At 40.3% G+C, this 15,544-nt stretch overlaps 1 protein-coding gene across 1 annotated transcript in view; it reads left to right on the top strand.

Annotated features, from left to right (window-relative positions):
- Window positions 1-13,785, top strand: part of rapgef5a (Rap guanine nucleotide exchange factor (GEF) 5a) — a 58,652-nt gene extending 44,867 nt beyond the window's left edge. The window contains exons 12-26 of the mRNA XM_037693318.1: window positions 5,783-5,861; window positions 5,967-6,111; window positions 7,467-7,558; window positions 7,639-7,669; window positions 7,793-7,871; window positions 8,095-8,244; window positions 8,462-8,559; window positions 8,847-8,969; window positions 10,081-10,259; window positions 10,350-10,440; window positions 10,513-10,563; window positions 10,672-10,759; window positions 10,836-10,900; window positions 11,158-11,212; window positions 13,571-13,785. Of these exons, the coding sequence (XP_037549246.1) occupies window positions 5,783-5,861; window positions 5,967-6,111; window positions 7,467-7,558; window positions 7,639-7,669; window positions 7,793-7,871; window positions 8,095-8,244; window positions 8,462-8,559; window positions 8,847-8,969; window positions 10,081-10,259; window positions 10,350-10,440; window positions 10,513-10,563; window positions 10,672-10,759; window positions 10,836-10,900; window positions 11,158-11,212; window positions 13,571-13,689 (1,445 nt within the window). The 3' untranslated portion in view covers window positions 13,690-13,785. The remainder of the gene's footprint in view (window positions 1-5,782; window positions 5,862-5,966; window positions 6,112-7,466; window positions 7,559-7,638; window positions 7,670-7,792; window positions 7,872-8,094; window positions 8,245-8,461; window positions 8,560-8,846; window positions 8,970-10,080; window positions 10,260-10,349; window positions 10,441-10,512; window positions 10,564-10,671; window positions 10,760-10,835; window positions 10,901-11,157; window positions 11,213-13,570) is intronic.
- The last annotated feature ends 1,759 nt before the right edge of the window (window positions 13,786-15,544 follow it).

Genomic DNA, 15,544 nt, shown 5'->3' with positions numbered 1-15,544 from the left:
AGCTAAGCTAACAGGCTGACCTCGGGGGAAAAAAAACTCCGGCTTGTCGAAGCTCCAAAATTCACAGTTGAAACTCGTGCCTTCATGTAAAAAGTTGTTTTTCTTTGCAAAAGAAGCTGAGAACTTGTTTACTGATTTTTTTTTTTTTTAAATCTTTGTGTGACAAATGCTATGCTAGAGAGCTAAAACCACACAGTGCATCTGCCATTTTGAGAACCAAAAAACAGGAAGGAGAGACCGCCTATGTCATGTCAAGGGGCTGCCCTCTCATTTTTCTTAGAGACACGCTGCTCACTCCCTCACTATCCATCCTTCGGTTCAAACGGTCTTATACTGTCATCCGGTGGTCAAAAAATGTACTATACTCAAAACAAATTTAACCAACATTTCTTCTTAAATTTGACAATAATTGCTAATTGCACATTTGCAATTACTAATTATTGTCAAATTTCAAACAATATTATTGTTTATCGCAATATATTCTGAGACAATTAATCACCCAGCAAAATTTGTTATCGTGACAGGCCTAATGAGGTTTTCACTGAACCCTACTTTAAAATGTCTTAAACAAAGAGACACAGTATGTTTTTCTAGAATAAATGCATAAACTAAACTAAAATTATCATAAAATCTCCCAAAAATTGCTAATCAACCACTTGTCTCATTTAAAATGTGCGTAAAAATAGAGCCAATTTTTTTGACAACAGATATTAAATGCAATAAATCTATAAATGTAAAAAAAAAAAAAGGCTATTAAATGTATTATTTTCTAATTAATTTCAACTTGATCATGACGCCAAGGTACACCTAAATTTAATTTTTCTGGGATATTGTGGATTCTAGGAGGATTTTACCAAACCCTTATTTTGCCACCGTTTTCTTTTAGACAAGGCCCCTTTATGCATCAGCTACAGCCTCAGCACCACCAGCTCCCAGCGGTCCACAAGAAGCCATCTGACTGAAATGCAGGAAGCAAAGGAAGAAAGAGGGAGAGATAAATGTGGGAGAGAACTGAGATGGGCTTTGTCGAGGAAGTCCGCCCGATATTCATTCACTGAGGAGAGTAGAGGCGGTGAAGACATGGAGACAGGAGCATGGATGCAGTCTGTGTGTTTGGCTGTTCCAGTCTATATCATGTCTTTGTCTTTTTGTCCACGAACTCTGAGGGAACATGTTCATATACAATGTTACATGCTTTAGTGTGCGTGTGCGGACGTGCACAGGCTCCCTGAGGTGGCGCCGAGCATCCGTGTGCTGCTTTAACAGGCTTAGTTCTGCAGCATGTTGAACAGGCTTCAACATGCTTCCATGAAGAGAGAGAGAGGGAGCAATTACCCTGACTCCCCCGCAGCACATACACATAAAACACACAGAAGAAAAAACAAGCTGCAGATTACCCTGATTAGTTTAGCACATACACATTCTATCTTTTTTAATTTCTTTCTCACAAGAGATAAAGTCCCCAAGGTCAGACTGAATGAGTTATTCATCAGGGTGCCGTGTTCACGTGTGTGTCTGGGTGTGTGCGCTGCAGAGTCTGTGAGTATGTGTTTGACTTTGTCTGTGCCAGCGGGCAAGCGCAGGGGGCATATGTTAAAGATGAAAATGGATATTTATCATCGCACGGAGCTTAGAGAGAATGGGCGAGCGTAGGAGGGGAGAGGTAGTGGGAGGAAACGTACTCACTGAGGAGGAGAAAATAAAAACTGGGATGAAGGGAAGAGGGAGGGGAGAGTGGAAAGCTCAGCTGGTTCAAAAAAACAACCTCATAACTATTGTTTCTGTGAACTGTTTTGACCTTATATATTTCAAAATGTTGAGCGTGTTCACAAGTTTTTTTTAAATATATATTTCAATTTACAGTAGTCCCTCGCTACTTCCTGGTTTGTTTATTGCGGACTCGCTCTATCGCGGTTTTTCAAAATAAGCTTGGACATGACGCACAATTGGCTGATTGATGGATGAGCCGCACGATCGGCAAGTAATTTTTATTTAAAATAAATTATGTTAAATTATTTAGCACCTCCCGCACCTTTGTGCAGCTCACACTGCAGGATCAACTTCCTGCTGCAGCTGATCAGCTGTTCACCGTGCAGCAGAGAAGTGGGCGTGGCCAAGAGCACTTGCAGGTGGCAAAGAGCAGAGGAAGCAGGGAGCTGAAATCATGACATTCTGTGCTCTTTTAGAGCGTTTTGAGTTTAGAAACATTGTTTAGAATAATGCAAGAGTGTGGGAAGGGTTTAAAATCTTTATATATATACACTATAAATAACTACTACTTGATACTTGTACTACTATTCCTACTTCACGGCTTTTCACTTATCGCGGGTCTAGGGTATGGATTCCCAGCAATAAACAAGGGACTACTGTATTAGCAAATATTTTTCTCATAAAAATACGTAGAGCTCTCTTAAAGTCCTTCTAAATATTTTTTTCTTTTAATTCTGCTGCAACATATTTGTTCAGTTTAGCGTTTTAGCTACTGTTCTGCTACTTTTAGCTTTTAGCATGCTTTTGCTACATTAAACGTTTAGCTAGTATTTTGCTACTTTTAGCAAGCCTTTAGTTTTAGCAAACGTTTAGTTTTAGCTAGCCTTTTGGGGGCTTGGTGGCGCCCAAGTTAAAGGCGAACCTGTGATTGGTAGGTTGTCAGTTCAAATCCCCTGACCATTGTGGGATAGTTGAAGCACCCACACCTGTCTCTACCTTCTTTTGCCCTACTCTGGGCTCTTGAGCAAGGCTCTTGTTGGTCTGTGGTAGCAGACCACATGACCACTGACCACATGCTTGGTGGTCAGTGGTTTCATCAGGAAAGGTGTCCAGCAAGTTCGCTCGCTGTGGCAACCCCTGAAGAAGGGAGCAGCCGAAAGAAGTTTTAATTAGCCTTTTGCTTCTTTTGATTTCTAGCTAACATTTTGCTACATTTAACGTTCAGTTAGCCAGAGGCTGCAGTGGCTTGGTGGTCAGTGCTGTACTCTTGCAATCCTGAGGCTGTGGGATCAAACCCAGGCTGCATCAGGAAGGGCATCCAGCATAAAACTATTGCCAAATCCTTCATGCGAGTTAGCTCGCTGTGGCAACCCCTGAAGAAGGGAGCAGCCAAAAGAAACACTGACTTTCAGTTAGCCATTGCTGCTTTTAGCTAAAATTACTTTTATTTTGCATTTTGGTACTTTTGGCTTTTATCTAGCCTTCTGCTTATTTTTACGTTTAGCTGCCATGTGCTTCATTTAGCCTTTAGCTAGCCTTTTGTGACATTTACGTCTAACAACTGTTTCAGCTTCTTCACCAAAAATCAGTGAAGTCATTCAGCTCAGCATTCACCGCAGTTTAGAAGAATATGCTGTTTCTCTTGTAAAGGTCTCAGAAAAAGGAGAGTGACAGTAAAGTAACTCGCTGGGGTCTGAAGCAGCAACAAGCTGGGTCAGACCTGTCTAAAAATAGCTCTCAGGAAAGTTGTTTTTATTTATAAAGAGCAGACAGACAGTTAATGAAATATTAACTCAACGGTCTGTACTCCGTCTTCTATAATTGATTTCTTCACTCTGCCTCACACAGCCATATTTAGGTCCCATAATTTCTCATGGAGAGTTTGACACCATGCACACACACGTGCAGAGCTGTGTCATGCCACCAGTGGCTCATGACCAGCTGCAGCGAGGGGTGTTTATATTTCATTCATACCTGATGATCACCTGTCTCTCACTTCAGCCTGCTCTGATCGACCCTCACTGACACAGAAACTCAGATTAATCTTTTAAAGCCCACAATCGTTTACATGTTGATCCTGGCTGTCTACTACTTTTTTTTTTTTTTTGCATGTTTTGATTCTCAAAATTATATATTTTTAATGCTGGAGCACCTCGAATCTGAAATGCTCCAATTTTCTTGTATTTTAAGCCTAACTTCTAAAATCTGCAGTGACTGGCCAAAAACTGTAAACTCTTGCCTCGGTGATGTGGAAAAGTAACGAGGAAAAATGGATCAACTGTAATCTGCTTCATCAGAACGCAGACAGATGCTGCTGGAAAACTTTGGGTTGATTTGAATGTCAGACAAGAAAAATAAGATTGTCGTAACTTTTTGTGTCTTTGACTACAAACTAAAGTGACTATTTAAAGATGGCAACATTTTCAAAACAGGACATTTTTTTAGATCACGTTGAAATCTGTTGTTGTAATAGTCACAATACAAACATTCCCCCTCAGCATTCAGAGGGTCTCTGAAGATTGCCCCCTTTCATGGAATTGGTATACATACCTCTGACTTTTATTTCCTTACTGAGCAACACAAGACTGTAGTGGTTCATCAGAATCCACCGTGGGGCCTGAATACAGCTGGATGCACCAGCAGCAGTTAACGTCTCTGTCAGAGCATCATCGCTGAATGTGCGAATGTTTATGAAGCATTCACACTATTGTGATCCATTTTTCTTCTGCATGTTTTTCAGCATCTTTCTTGTTCCACAATTTTTGTGCAATTTCAACAAATCATACTGTATATCAAAATGTTCAGCTCTTTCAGAAGAAGGGTGCTTTGACTTTTGGTGTTGGTCCAACTTTAGCTTTTTTTTTTTTTTTTTTAATATTTAGACTTTTCTGCCATTTTATCCTCAGAAAATGAATTGAACTCATTTTACATCCTTGAAATCTTTAGGTCTGTTTTGTAACCTTTTGTTGCTCCTTTCACATTTTGTTCTGCTTCAGCTTCTTTCAGCTTCTTTGTGCAAATTTAAACTATTTTCCAGCTAATTTCTGCTGTTTTCTCAGCTGTTTTGTGCTAATTTCACCTTCTTATGCTCCTTTCAGCTTATTTCTGCAAGTTTCAGCTATTTCTGCTACTATTTAGCTGTTTTTGCTAATTTCATGTTTTCTCAGATACTTTCCACTTTTTGTGCTCATTTATGCTTTTTTCAACCTAACTGGGCAAGTGTGTTATTTCTGATTTCTTCTGCTAATTTAAGCTTGTTCTCACTTTTCAGCCACATTTTTACCAATGTTTGTAGCTAATTTCAGCTGTTTTTAGACAAATTCAAGTTTTTTTTAGTGGTAATTGCAGTTACTTTCAGCCTAATTAAATTCTTTCTACCAATTTCAGCTTCTTATGCTCCTTTCAGCTTTTTTTCTGCTAGTTTTAACTTTTTTGCTCTTTCAGCTACTATTTAGCTCTTTTAATGCTGTTTTTAGCTTTTTCAGGTAATTCCACATTTTTTAGCTCATTTCAGCTCTTTCCGCTTCCTTCTGGTAGTTTAAGTTTCTTTCAGCCTTTTCAGCTACTTTTCAGCCATTTTTTGCTGATTTCAGCTTTTTAAGTTAATGTTCAAATTTTAGTGCTAATTTTCATTTAAACCTAATTCAGCAGAATGTGTCGATTCTATTTTCTTCTGCTAACTTAGGCTTGTTTTTCCATTTTAGCTACATTTCAGCATTTTAGCTAATTTCAGATGTTTTTCAACAAGTTCTTCTGCAGTAAGCGTTGACACTGCATTTTAGCAGGAAATGCAATTTGTCTAGTTGCTATTATCATTATTGGTATAGTGTTGTTGACATTGAAAACTCTTTAAAGTGGGATGCAATGGGAAGACAGGAAGGTTAGCGTCACATTAAACATTTTATTTCAGTTTTAATTTGTGTTAACTAGGTTGAAGCCTAAACTCACTAGGTTGAAGACAGACAGTCATCAAGTAGCTATAATCAAGCTAAATTTATTTAGAACATTATCACTTGGACTTTTTTGTCAATAAAGGTCCTGGAAGTGTGACTCAGTGTGTTGTGTGTTTCAGAAATGCTGCTGGATGACTTCCTGTTGACCTACCTTGTGTTCATGTCCACTAATGACCTCTGTCAGGCGCTGCTGGGACAATATCCTTATTTCATGCAGGCAGAAGCAAAGTGTCCCACATGAGTTGTCTCACCCGTCTTTTTAGGCTCCACGTTGTCTTTTGTTGTTTCCTTGACCGCACTCACCTATAGCAGTGCACGCTGCCGGGGCCAAGAGGAAGGCAAAGATATGCTCTTCAGGAAGCGCAAGGTACTGCGGCTCGTCTCCCACTGGAGCAGGCTTTATAAGGACTTCCTCAAGGAAGAGGAGCACGTCAGGAGCTTCATGAAGGTATGGCAGCGCTGGCATCCATCATCACTAACACGATTCACCTGTAGGTTGGTTTTATTCATTACCTTAATCCTAATGTGCCGTTTTCACTCGCATTTCTGAAAAGCGTCTGAGGAGAAATTCAACTTCTGTTGCTGTCTTTTTATTAAACAGAGCTGTTATCAAGTTTTGCAGAACTGGATCAAGTATTTCTTCTATGTTATGTATTTATTTATTATTCTTTGCACGGTGCACTGAATCAGATTGAACTCTTCTGATCGTGTGACACCAGACAAGAGACAAACACACTCATGAGACAAATTGAGAAGTCAAGACGGAATGTGGTTAGAAACACCCCGGCTCCAGTCGCTTGTTCCCTCATAACCTGACAGCTCAGCTGCTGTTGCTATGGAAACCAAAGTGGTAGGGTTGACAAGGGTATAGGCTTATATGGAGTGTGTAACCCAGGTGATGGTTGCCTAGTAACAGAAATGATAATGGAATTGGACTTTTGAGGCAACGGTGGGTCAGTGACCGTGATAAAGAGCTGTGTGAGCCTTGTGTTTGCTGATCTGTGCAAATTCCTGTTGTTAGGACCTTCAGAATTTTTATGCAGGTTGTTAATTATCCATCATACACACCCAGACCCCACAGGACAGACCTTATCTCTTAACATTAGTTATTAAATGAGCTGCAAATGCTGTACTCAACCTGAGCAATAGTGTTAATTTTTGTTTCTAACAATTGCCACAAGAGAAAATAGCTGCACCTAAACGTCCTGATTACAGAAATATTTTACAATCCTTCAAGACTTATTATTATTTGTTTTGGGTTCTTTTTGGTTGGATGAACATTGAGTAGTCACCGTCTTACCTGAAGCAGATAGCAGTTAGCACATTATTTAGGATCACCAAGGCGATAAACAAGCTAGGTTAGGTGATGTTTGGAATGATGTCATCAAAAGAGTGTTTCTCAGCACCTTAGACAACTCAGATTGCCAAGATTACAGTGTGGCACAAAAAATATGTATTTTTACAAAATGTCACTTTTGCATCAGATGGTTATTTACCCAGGAGAACACTAGAGCTCCAGCACAACCTGCAAACATGCAATCCTGAAACACGATCCGTGCGCACCTTCGCCTGGCAAAGCCTCCGTTTGTTCATCTGCCAGATGCAAAAGTGACACGAGTGTGTTTTTGAGCTGCAATTAGTTCGATTTTTCTATCAAGAATCCTGACTACATTTCTGACAATTTAGTGAGTCACTGATGACTCATCTTCACACAACAACTTCAGAAAAAGCCTGACTGCTCCTATAACGTGGTCCGTGCTGTCAGGAACGTTTTTCATCTTTCCTGTTTTCTCTGTTTGTCAGACACTGTACAGATGTGTTTTAGAGGATCTGTACGAGTTCCCCACGCTGGAAAAAGACCTGAAGGAGTTTCAGAAACTTCTGCGTCGCAGACAGTAAGAGCTTTCGTGTGTTCGTGCTTACACTCTGAAGTGTGATTTCTATTAACCCTCCTGTTTCTGTGTGTTTCTTGCAGCACGGTGGATGACTGCCCTCCAAATCAAAAGGTTTGTCAAAGAAAACCGTTTCACATTGAAACTGTCCTCGTTTCTTGTACCGAATGGTCTCCGGTGGAGGTAAAACAAAGCGTTTCAGCTCTCCGTGTTTTTCTTCTGCTTTTTCGTTGGCAGAGTAAACAAACGTATCAGCAGTTGAGTTTGAAGGAAAACAGTTTGCATCTCCGCAATTCACAGCCAGACACGAGGGAAGGTAAGAGGCAGACACAAGCAGACGTACAGAATGTGAAACGTTTTCCAGAGTTGTGCAGATAAAAAGTCAATTGATGTGAAGATATACACCCAAATGTATAGAAATACACGGTGTTCCCCATTTCTGTCTGCCTGTGTCCTTAATAAAACCCTTCTCAAATTGAGCGTTGATTTTTCCGTGTGCTTCCATATGATTTTTAAACCACTTCACATTTGTTTTTCAGTGATCGTTTGCGTGTACGTGAGTGCTGACTCCTACCTAAGTGTCCACACACATCCTGCTCTGGAGGCCCAGGAGCTGCTGCGTATCCTGAGCCTGAAGCTGGACAGAACCGAGGAGGACATGGTGCTCGCCGTGGTGTCGCACACTGGAGGTAGAGTAACGCAAGAGAAAATACACACACAGGCGCACAGCTGGATGTCCATGTACACATTTCAACTGTACTTGTTTAGACCTGTCTGCATGCAGTGTTTCTTAGTAGTCCTTTAAAAGTGAACTCAAGTGTAAAAGTTGTCCTCGGTGAGATTCATTGTCCTTCACCCTCATCATCTTTGTCTCCTCTCTCCCGTTTTGCGTGGACTTGTCTGCAGAGCGAAGAGTGTTGCAGCCCAGTGACTGTGTCTATTCAGAGTCTCTGACCCCACAGGGAAAGCTAGTGGCCTGCCACAGGGACCTCACTGAGATCTTGGTACGTAAACACCTGGTTCTGTTTTTGCCACACTTTCTCTTTAGCATCAGATCTTTCTCAGATTTTCAGAAGCACTGATGGAAACAAAGTGAGCCCCGGGGTGTTTTGTAATTTTCCCTGAAATTTAATATTCTATTTGTTTTAATGTGTCTAGCATCATAACTGAAATGTATTCACACAAAATCAAAGATATTATTTAGCTTACATAGACAGAGCCTAATTCCTACAATAGTTTTGATTGTTTTAATGTGCATTTTAGCTCCGTTTTGTTTGGTTTATGTTTGCAGCCTCCATTAACAGACTGTGCGGAGTTAAGCAGGAGGCCGGTTCGCCTTTTGGGCATCAACACCTGGGATGTGGCAGCAGCACTCACACACCTGGACTGGAGTCTTTTCAAATCCATCCATGAGGTACAAACACAATAATTAGTCCCAGTGCATGACACTACTGCCACCATGCTGAACAGATGGGTTTATTGACTTACCTTAAACCAGGGGTGTCCAGATGTTGTAATATGTGGGCCAAAACTATCCAGATGAAAGGACTCATGGGCCACAAAAATGAGAATTTAACTCTCAACGTGAACAATATGTTGGAGAAAGGACAAAATTTTGGTGGAGAAAGAGTTTTAAATTGTTATAGATCCAAAACATTAAAAGCTTCACTTTTTTTTTAAATAAAGTATTTGATTTATTTCATTTGTTGTGTCTATGTTTGTTGTTTTCTTGTGTTTGGAAAGTTCATTTTAGTCTGTTCTCAGCAATAAAAGTAGAATATGAGTAAGTGTCTTTTGAAAAGGGGGTCGATCAGCCTTTTGGACCATGGACGTCCCAAAAGGCTGATCCAAGTTCTGAAAAATGGTCCAGTTGTCAGTCGCTACAACAGATTCATAGAAGGTTTGATAAAGTTGATCAACTCGTATGTAGATGATACCACATTTTATTAATGTCTAGTTTCCCTTTTGATTATTTTATCAGCTGCAATATTTAGCCAAGTTTTATGAGTCTTTATCCAAAACTCTCCTTTCTGGTAGAAACCTGTGAAGGTTTTTGGTGCTTTGTACCAGGAAGTGAAAATAAAAAGATTATAGCCAAAGGTTTGTATTTTGCTTAATATTGCTCATTTTGAGAAGATTGTTTTTCAACTGTTTTGCTGTTAAACCTAAACTTTATATAAAAATGATTGCCAACAAATTTTCAGAAAGTCTACATCGACCTCTTAAGCCTGTTGTCCAAAATTATACCATTCTTAAACTGCAGTTGTGGGCCGCACAAAATCACTCCAAGGGCCGCAAATGGCCCTCGGGCCACACTTTGGACACCCGTGCCTTAAACCCTCTAAAAATATGTTTGATAAATCAAAAACCGTGTTTGGTTTCAGGTCCATTAAAATCCCAGTATTACTGGCTTCCTGTTTAAAAGTGAAATAATTTATTCTTATTACCATAACGGTCTTTATTTTTGATTTTTCCTCAAAAGTCCGGTTGATTTCACACACATGCTTCCCTCGTTTCGTGCGCAGCAGGAGCTGGTGTACTACACCCTGAGCCGCGCTCCCGGCGCAGGTTACACAGCGGCGCTCTCAGTTCTCCTCCAGCGATGTAACGAGGTCCAGCAGTGGGTCATGTCAGAGGTTCTGATGTGTGTGTCGCTCAATAAGAGAGTGCAGCTGCTCAAGAAGTTCATCAAGATTGCAGCTCAGTGAGTACATGGAAATCAAACAAGGTGTTATTTATTCAGGAGCGTGAAGATTCTGCTTGGTTTAACTCTTTGTTTCTTCTGTGCATGTAGCTGTAAATCCCAAAGAAATCTACACTCTGCATTTGCCATCATCATGGGTCTGAACACAGCTGCTGTCAGCCGGCTCAACCAAACGTGGGAGGTATGGCTGCGTTTAATGAAATGCACAGTAATTATTGCACATCCAGTTCTGACTAAACCTCCTCTTTTTCAGAAATGTCCAGGGAAGTTCAAGAAGTTGTTTTCCGAGTTGGAGCTCATCACGGTGAGAACAGAAGCGGGGATTAAAACGTGTTTCGCTTATGATTGAACAGACCAATCACTCGTCGTTTTCCAAACCTTTTCTTTTACTAATGGTTCTGTCTTCATGCAGGATCCATCCATGAACCATAAAGCTTATAGAGAGGCCTTCAAGAGGATGAAACCTCCTAAGATCCCTTTTATGCCTCTTCTCTTAAAAGGTATCGTCTACATTTTTCACTAACGGACACATAAAACACTAAATGAAACCTTACTGTACCACTCTGCTGCTTTTAGACATCACTTTTATCCACGAGGGAAACAAGACCTTTCACGACAACTTGGTCAACTTTGAGAAGCTGGTGAGTTGACTCAGTTCTGTATCGTCTTTAAAGATTTTGCACCTTAAATTAGTTCATACGAACATCGAGAAATTTGATCGGGAAACGCCAATCTCTAAATAACATGTCTTCTTTTTGGCTGGTGAATAATTAAGAGCTTTGACTGTGCAGGTGACAGATTAATTTGAATCTTGGCTCAGTCGTTTCAAAATACGGGATTTGCTACATTTAAAATTGATGATGTCACTGAGACGACACGTCTTCTTTCAATTTAACAGCATATGATAGCAGACACGGTGAGAATGATACGCCATTGCCAAAGTGACCAACAAGGTGAGTCCTCTCGTCCGCACTTTATCTAACAAACACAAGAAAGACTCGACTTCTAGCAGCTCGTATGAATGTTCTAATCTTTTCTGGTAATTGTCTTCTTATGCATGTGATACATTTCTTGTCATACATTTGACAATAGAGAAAAATAAACACAAAATATACAAAATTATCCACAAATTGATTGAAGAAAAGAGTTAAACTGCAGGGTGTTAGAGCAATTAAAGACCAATGATTATCACAGACATAAATGTTTTATATGTCCTCAAACTTGGCCTTGCAGTGTTTAGGCTAGTGGTGGAGGCATGAAGCCAAATGTGGAGAGATTAAGATTGAGGAAAGCTCGTAGGTTTGAGTTAGAGCTGCGATTTCTAACCCGAGCCCGGTCTGACCTGAAATTCAGGCCGGGTTGGGCCAAAAGAATGTGCTTAATGGACAGGCTGGGTCAGTCTCGGGCTTTTGATGCAGTTTTACAAACCATACAGCACAAAGAAAACTAAATAAGAATGCACGATGTAAAATTGTGTTAATCTGCTTGTTGAGGAGGAGGCAGTAAGTTACAATGGAGCTTTAGAGCCACGCTAAGAAAAAAAAATTAAAAGCCACAAAATTACGAGAATAAAGTTAAATAAATTATTAATATTATGAGAAAGTCTAAATAATAAATACTTTTTTTTTTCTTTTTTTTTTTACAGCTGTCGTTAATTTTATTTTATTCTTCCACAAGTCAGATCCACGACGCGACCTGTCAATCAATCCAGTAGGCGTGTCAGCAAATGACCAATCCAAAGCTGAATGAGTCGTAATATTATCCGAACTCCGACACAATAAAGCAGGTTTACTGTATTCTAACTGTGGTAAAACGAAGAATATTTGTTAAACTTTATTGTTATTGACGCTCTTACTCAAAGTGTGTTCCAGTACTGCCGCCTGCTGTTGTGTTTTTGTATGCATCAGATTATGGTGGTGCGCTCCAGCTCTCTGCAGGTAAGGACCATTCAGCTTCGGATTGGTCGTTTGCTGACACGCCTACTGGATTGATTGACAGGTCACATCGTGGCTCCGACTCGTGGAAAAGAAAACAACAGCTAAAAAAAAAAAAACCTCTTGTACGACTTTATTCTCGTAATTTTATGACTTTTCTTTTTTTCATTAACGTGGCAATGTAATTTTTTTTTAAAGTTTCTCTTAGCGTGGTCCTAAAGCTTCGTCGTAGTAAGTTGATGTGTTGAGGATGAGGAAAATAAAATAGATCGCAGCCGTTAATCAGACTGTGAAAAGAGAGTAGCGCTGGCGCATTGCGCAACAATTGCGCATGTGGGCTCGGGCTTCTATGGTGCAGTTTTAGTGAGAAGGTGGAGGCTCGCGTGGAGCAGGCGCACATGGACAACTTCTCCCCGACATGTTGAGTTTTTAGTCACATTTCTAGAACCGTTTTGCCGTGCACAGAGAGAACTGGAGGGTGACAAATATCCCACTATCAACATTGTTTGCCTGGTATGAGAAACTGAAGCAACACTGCACAGTGGATCATCAGCCGCACGCGTCCGCTGGCCATTAATAACTATAATAACTATAATAATCCACTGACTCTTGTTAATAAGCAAGAAATATTATGTCTTCCTTTCTTTGTTTCTTTCTTTCTTTCAAACTGGTTTACTTACAAAAGCAGTAAAGGCTTAATTAAAAAAATAAGTTCTTTTTTCTGGTTCAGACCTCTAATCACAGTTAATTATTTGGGTCGGACCCGGAAAGAATGATTTGGGCCAGGTTGGGTTTTTTTAGGCCCTAATTCAACTCTAGTTTGAGTCCTTTTGCTGTCAGTACACCACATACAGTAAAATGTTGTTTAAGTTGTAGAAATCATGCTGCAATCTTAAGGTATCAGGCATTTTCAAGTTTAATGTTTGTGGGCGGGGGGTAATACATCTCTGGTTTAATTGTTGGACCGGACCCCAACTGTGGGAGGAAGAAGAAAAAAGTCATAAACTAATATTTACACTCAGGCGCCTCTACTACTGGTCAAACAAACATTTTCAGTGAATAAAATGTTTGTTCTGAGAGAGAAGCTGATGATGTTCAGCAACCCACACTTTGGTACTGTTTGCTCAACTGTTCTGAATTAAGTCTGTAAAAAGTTACAGGAACTTTTGGTGTTTTGAGGTTTAAATGTTCTCAATGTGAGGACTTGAGCACCATCTGCAGGCGGGTTTGTGTACTACACATTTACAGCTTTTCTCCTAGTTACTAAGCAACTGTTTCCGATTGGCTTTTACATATTGGTTTTATTTTTATAATTATAGAGTTTAGACCTTTAAGTATATTTTAAAAACCCGAGTGTGTTTTGTCACCATCTCCTAGGCAACGAGGTGATTGGGGTGGACAGTGCGGAGGTGAGGGCGAGCGTTCACTGCCTGCACATCATCGACAATCAGCGGACGCTTTTCGAACTGTCGCACAGACTGGAGCCCCGAGCTTAAAGACACGAACGTGTCGCTCGCACAAACGGGGGAACAGGGAACGCCAGGCGGTGGAACCCGGGGACACTTTGTACAGCAGAAATGTCACACTCATACGCACACTGCGAAAAGATCACACAAGCAGCAGTGGTGTCAGACGTGCAGTGAGTCGTGCTCAGAGAAACATTTTCAACCGCGCTATCTGTGCAAGGATTTCTCGCACTGAGCAAGTGCTCGTAAAGGACTTGTAACCTCCGTGCACCCTCCTGTGAACCTTCCACAGGACCAGGATCCGTGCGGAGTGATGAAGAATTGCCAAACTGAGGCAGAGTCGGGGATGTTGTGATATCTACGTGGCTGAGTTTGATTTGTTTTCAGGATCAGCTCATCTATGAGCCTGCTCTGACAATAACAAAAACTTGTTTTTGTCACTGCAGACGGACTCGGTAACCTTTCATCATTTCAAACAGAAATCCATTTTGATTCGTTTAAAGTCTTCTGCACGCGAGGTGCATCGCTGAAGGTCCGATCCGCTTTCACCTGCAGAGATATTTTCCTTTGTGTTCAGGTTACATGTTATGTAGTTGTATCATGTGGAGCTTTTAAAAAATACAAGAAGAAACCACTGTTGATGGATACTGAACCGTTCACCTTCAAGTTCTTGTTGCGCTTTAGCCAAACACTCCTCATACACACTTTTCTATAATGTCTGTGAATAGATCAAGATAAGTTTTCATTGTACATAGCGTGGACCTAAACACTTCTGAGTGCCAAACTTTATGTTGCAGCTGACTCGTTTAGTTTATTACACCGCAGCATCTCATCCTGGTGTGAACCTCGATGTAACATCTCGCTCATATAAATCTCATCTGACTCCACGCAGGGATGGTTTCTGACACCGACTGAGTTCAGACTGTGCAGCTGAACCACGTGTGGCGTTTCTATGGGAACCGTCTCCGCGTAGATGAATCGTTTTTTTTTTTTTCCTGTCCCGCTTTATTTTTGAGGCGTGTCGACGCAGGTCCGTCAAAGTGCAGCACGAGACGTTCACGTAAAGATCAAGCCGATTCGTACTGACTGAAAGGAGCATTTCGTTTTGAAATGGGCTCGATTAAACTGAGAGCTAAAGCAGGGTGCTGACATTACAACGCAGGGACGGACTTTGTGCTTTGTAATGAACATAATTTATCCCTTTGGCTGCTTTCATTTTTTTTTTATTATCTTGTTTACATTTGTTGTTCAAAGTGAAAAATGTGACTTATTAACAAATAATCACTTCCATACAGTTACACTAATTGGACAGTAATTGTCACACATCATTATTTTTATTAGTTTTGGTCTTGTTTGCTCATTCCTTGTCACTTTATTGTGACAGCTCTGTTGAATTTCTAAATAAAGTGTTGCCTTTTTTTACCATTCTAAATATATAAAGTGCAATACTGTTAGAGATGTTCAACATTTAAGCACTTCAGAGCCCAGTGCGACCTTGCGCTGATCATAATAAATCAAATACTCACTTTTTTTCAAACGGTTTGGTTCATAGTAGAAAAAGTTAGAAAGTGTTCAGTGGCGTGATTGTCTTCTCAATGTGTTAGACGGCTCTGAAAGACGATTTCCTCTTTGTTTTCTGCAGACTCTCACCCACACATGCAGGATATACAAGACTTTTGAATTTCTGATTTTAGATGGATTGGAAAAACACTGAAAGTATCCAAATATCTGATCATGAAAAAGTATTGTCTGTGACCTTTTTAAATTTGCAGCAGCTGACTCGTAGTTGTGGGATGTTTATTTACTCTATCACATTTGGTTATAAGTCTACACTTTGTATGGCACAAGAGTTAAGACATGATAAATTCATATATTTGGTACACGT

Source organism: Nematolebias whitei, chromosome 19, assembly GCF_014905685.2.
Source record: "Nematolebias whitei isolate Nwh7 chromosome 19, NemWhi1, whole genome shotgun sequence".
In the NCBI taxonomy this organism is placed as follows: Eukaryota; Metazoa; Chordata; class Actinopteri; order Cyprinodontiformes; family Rivulidae; genus Nematolebias; species Nematolebias whitei.
Note: the sequence above shows the minus strand (reverse complement) of the source record. Positions and strands in the feature narration are given on the sequence as shown.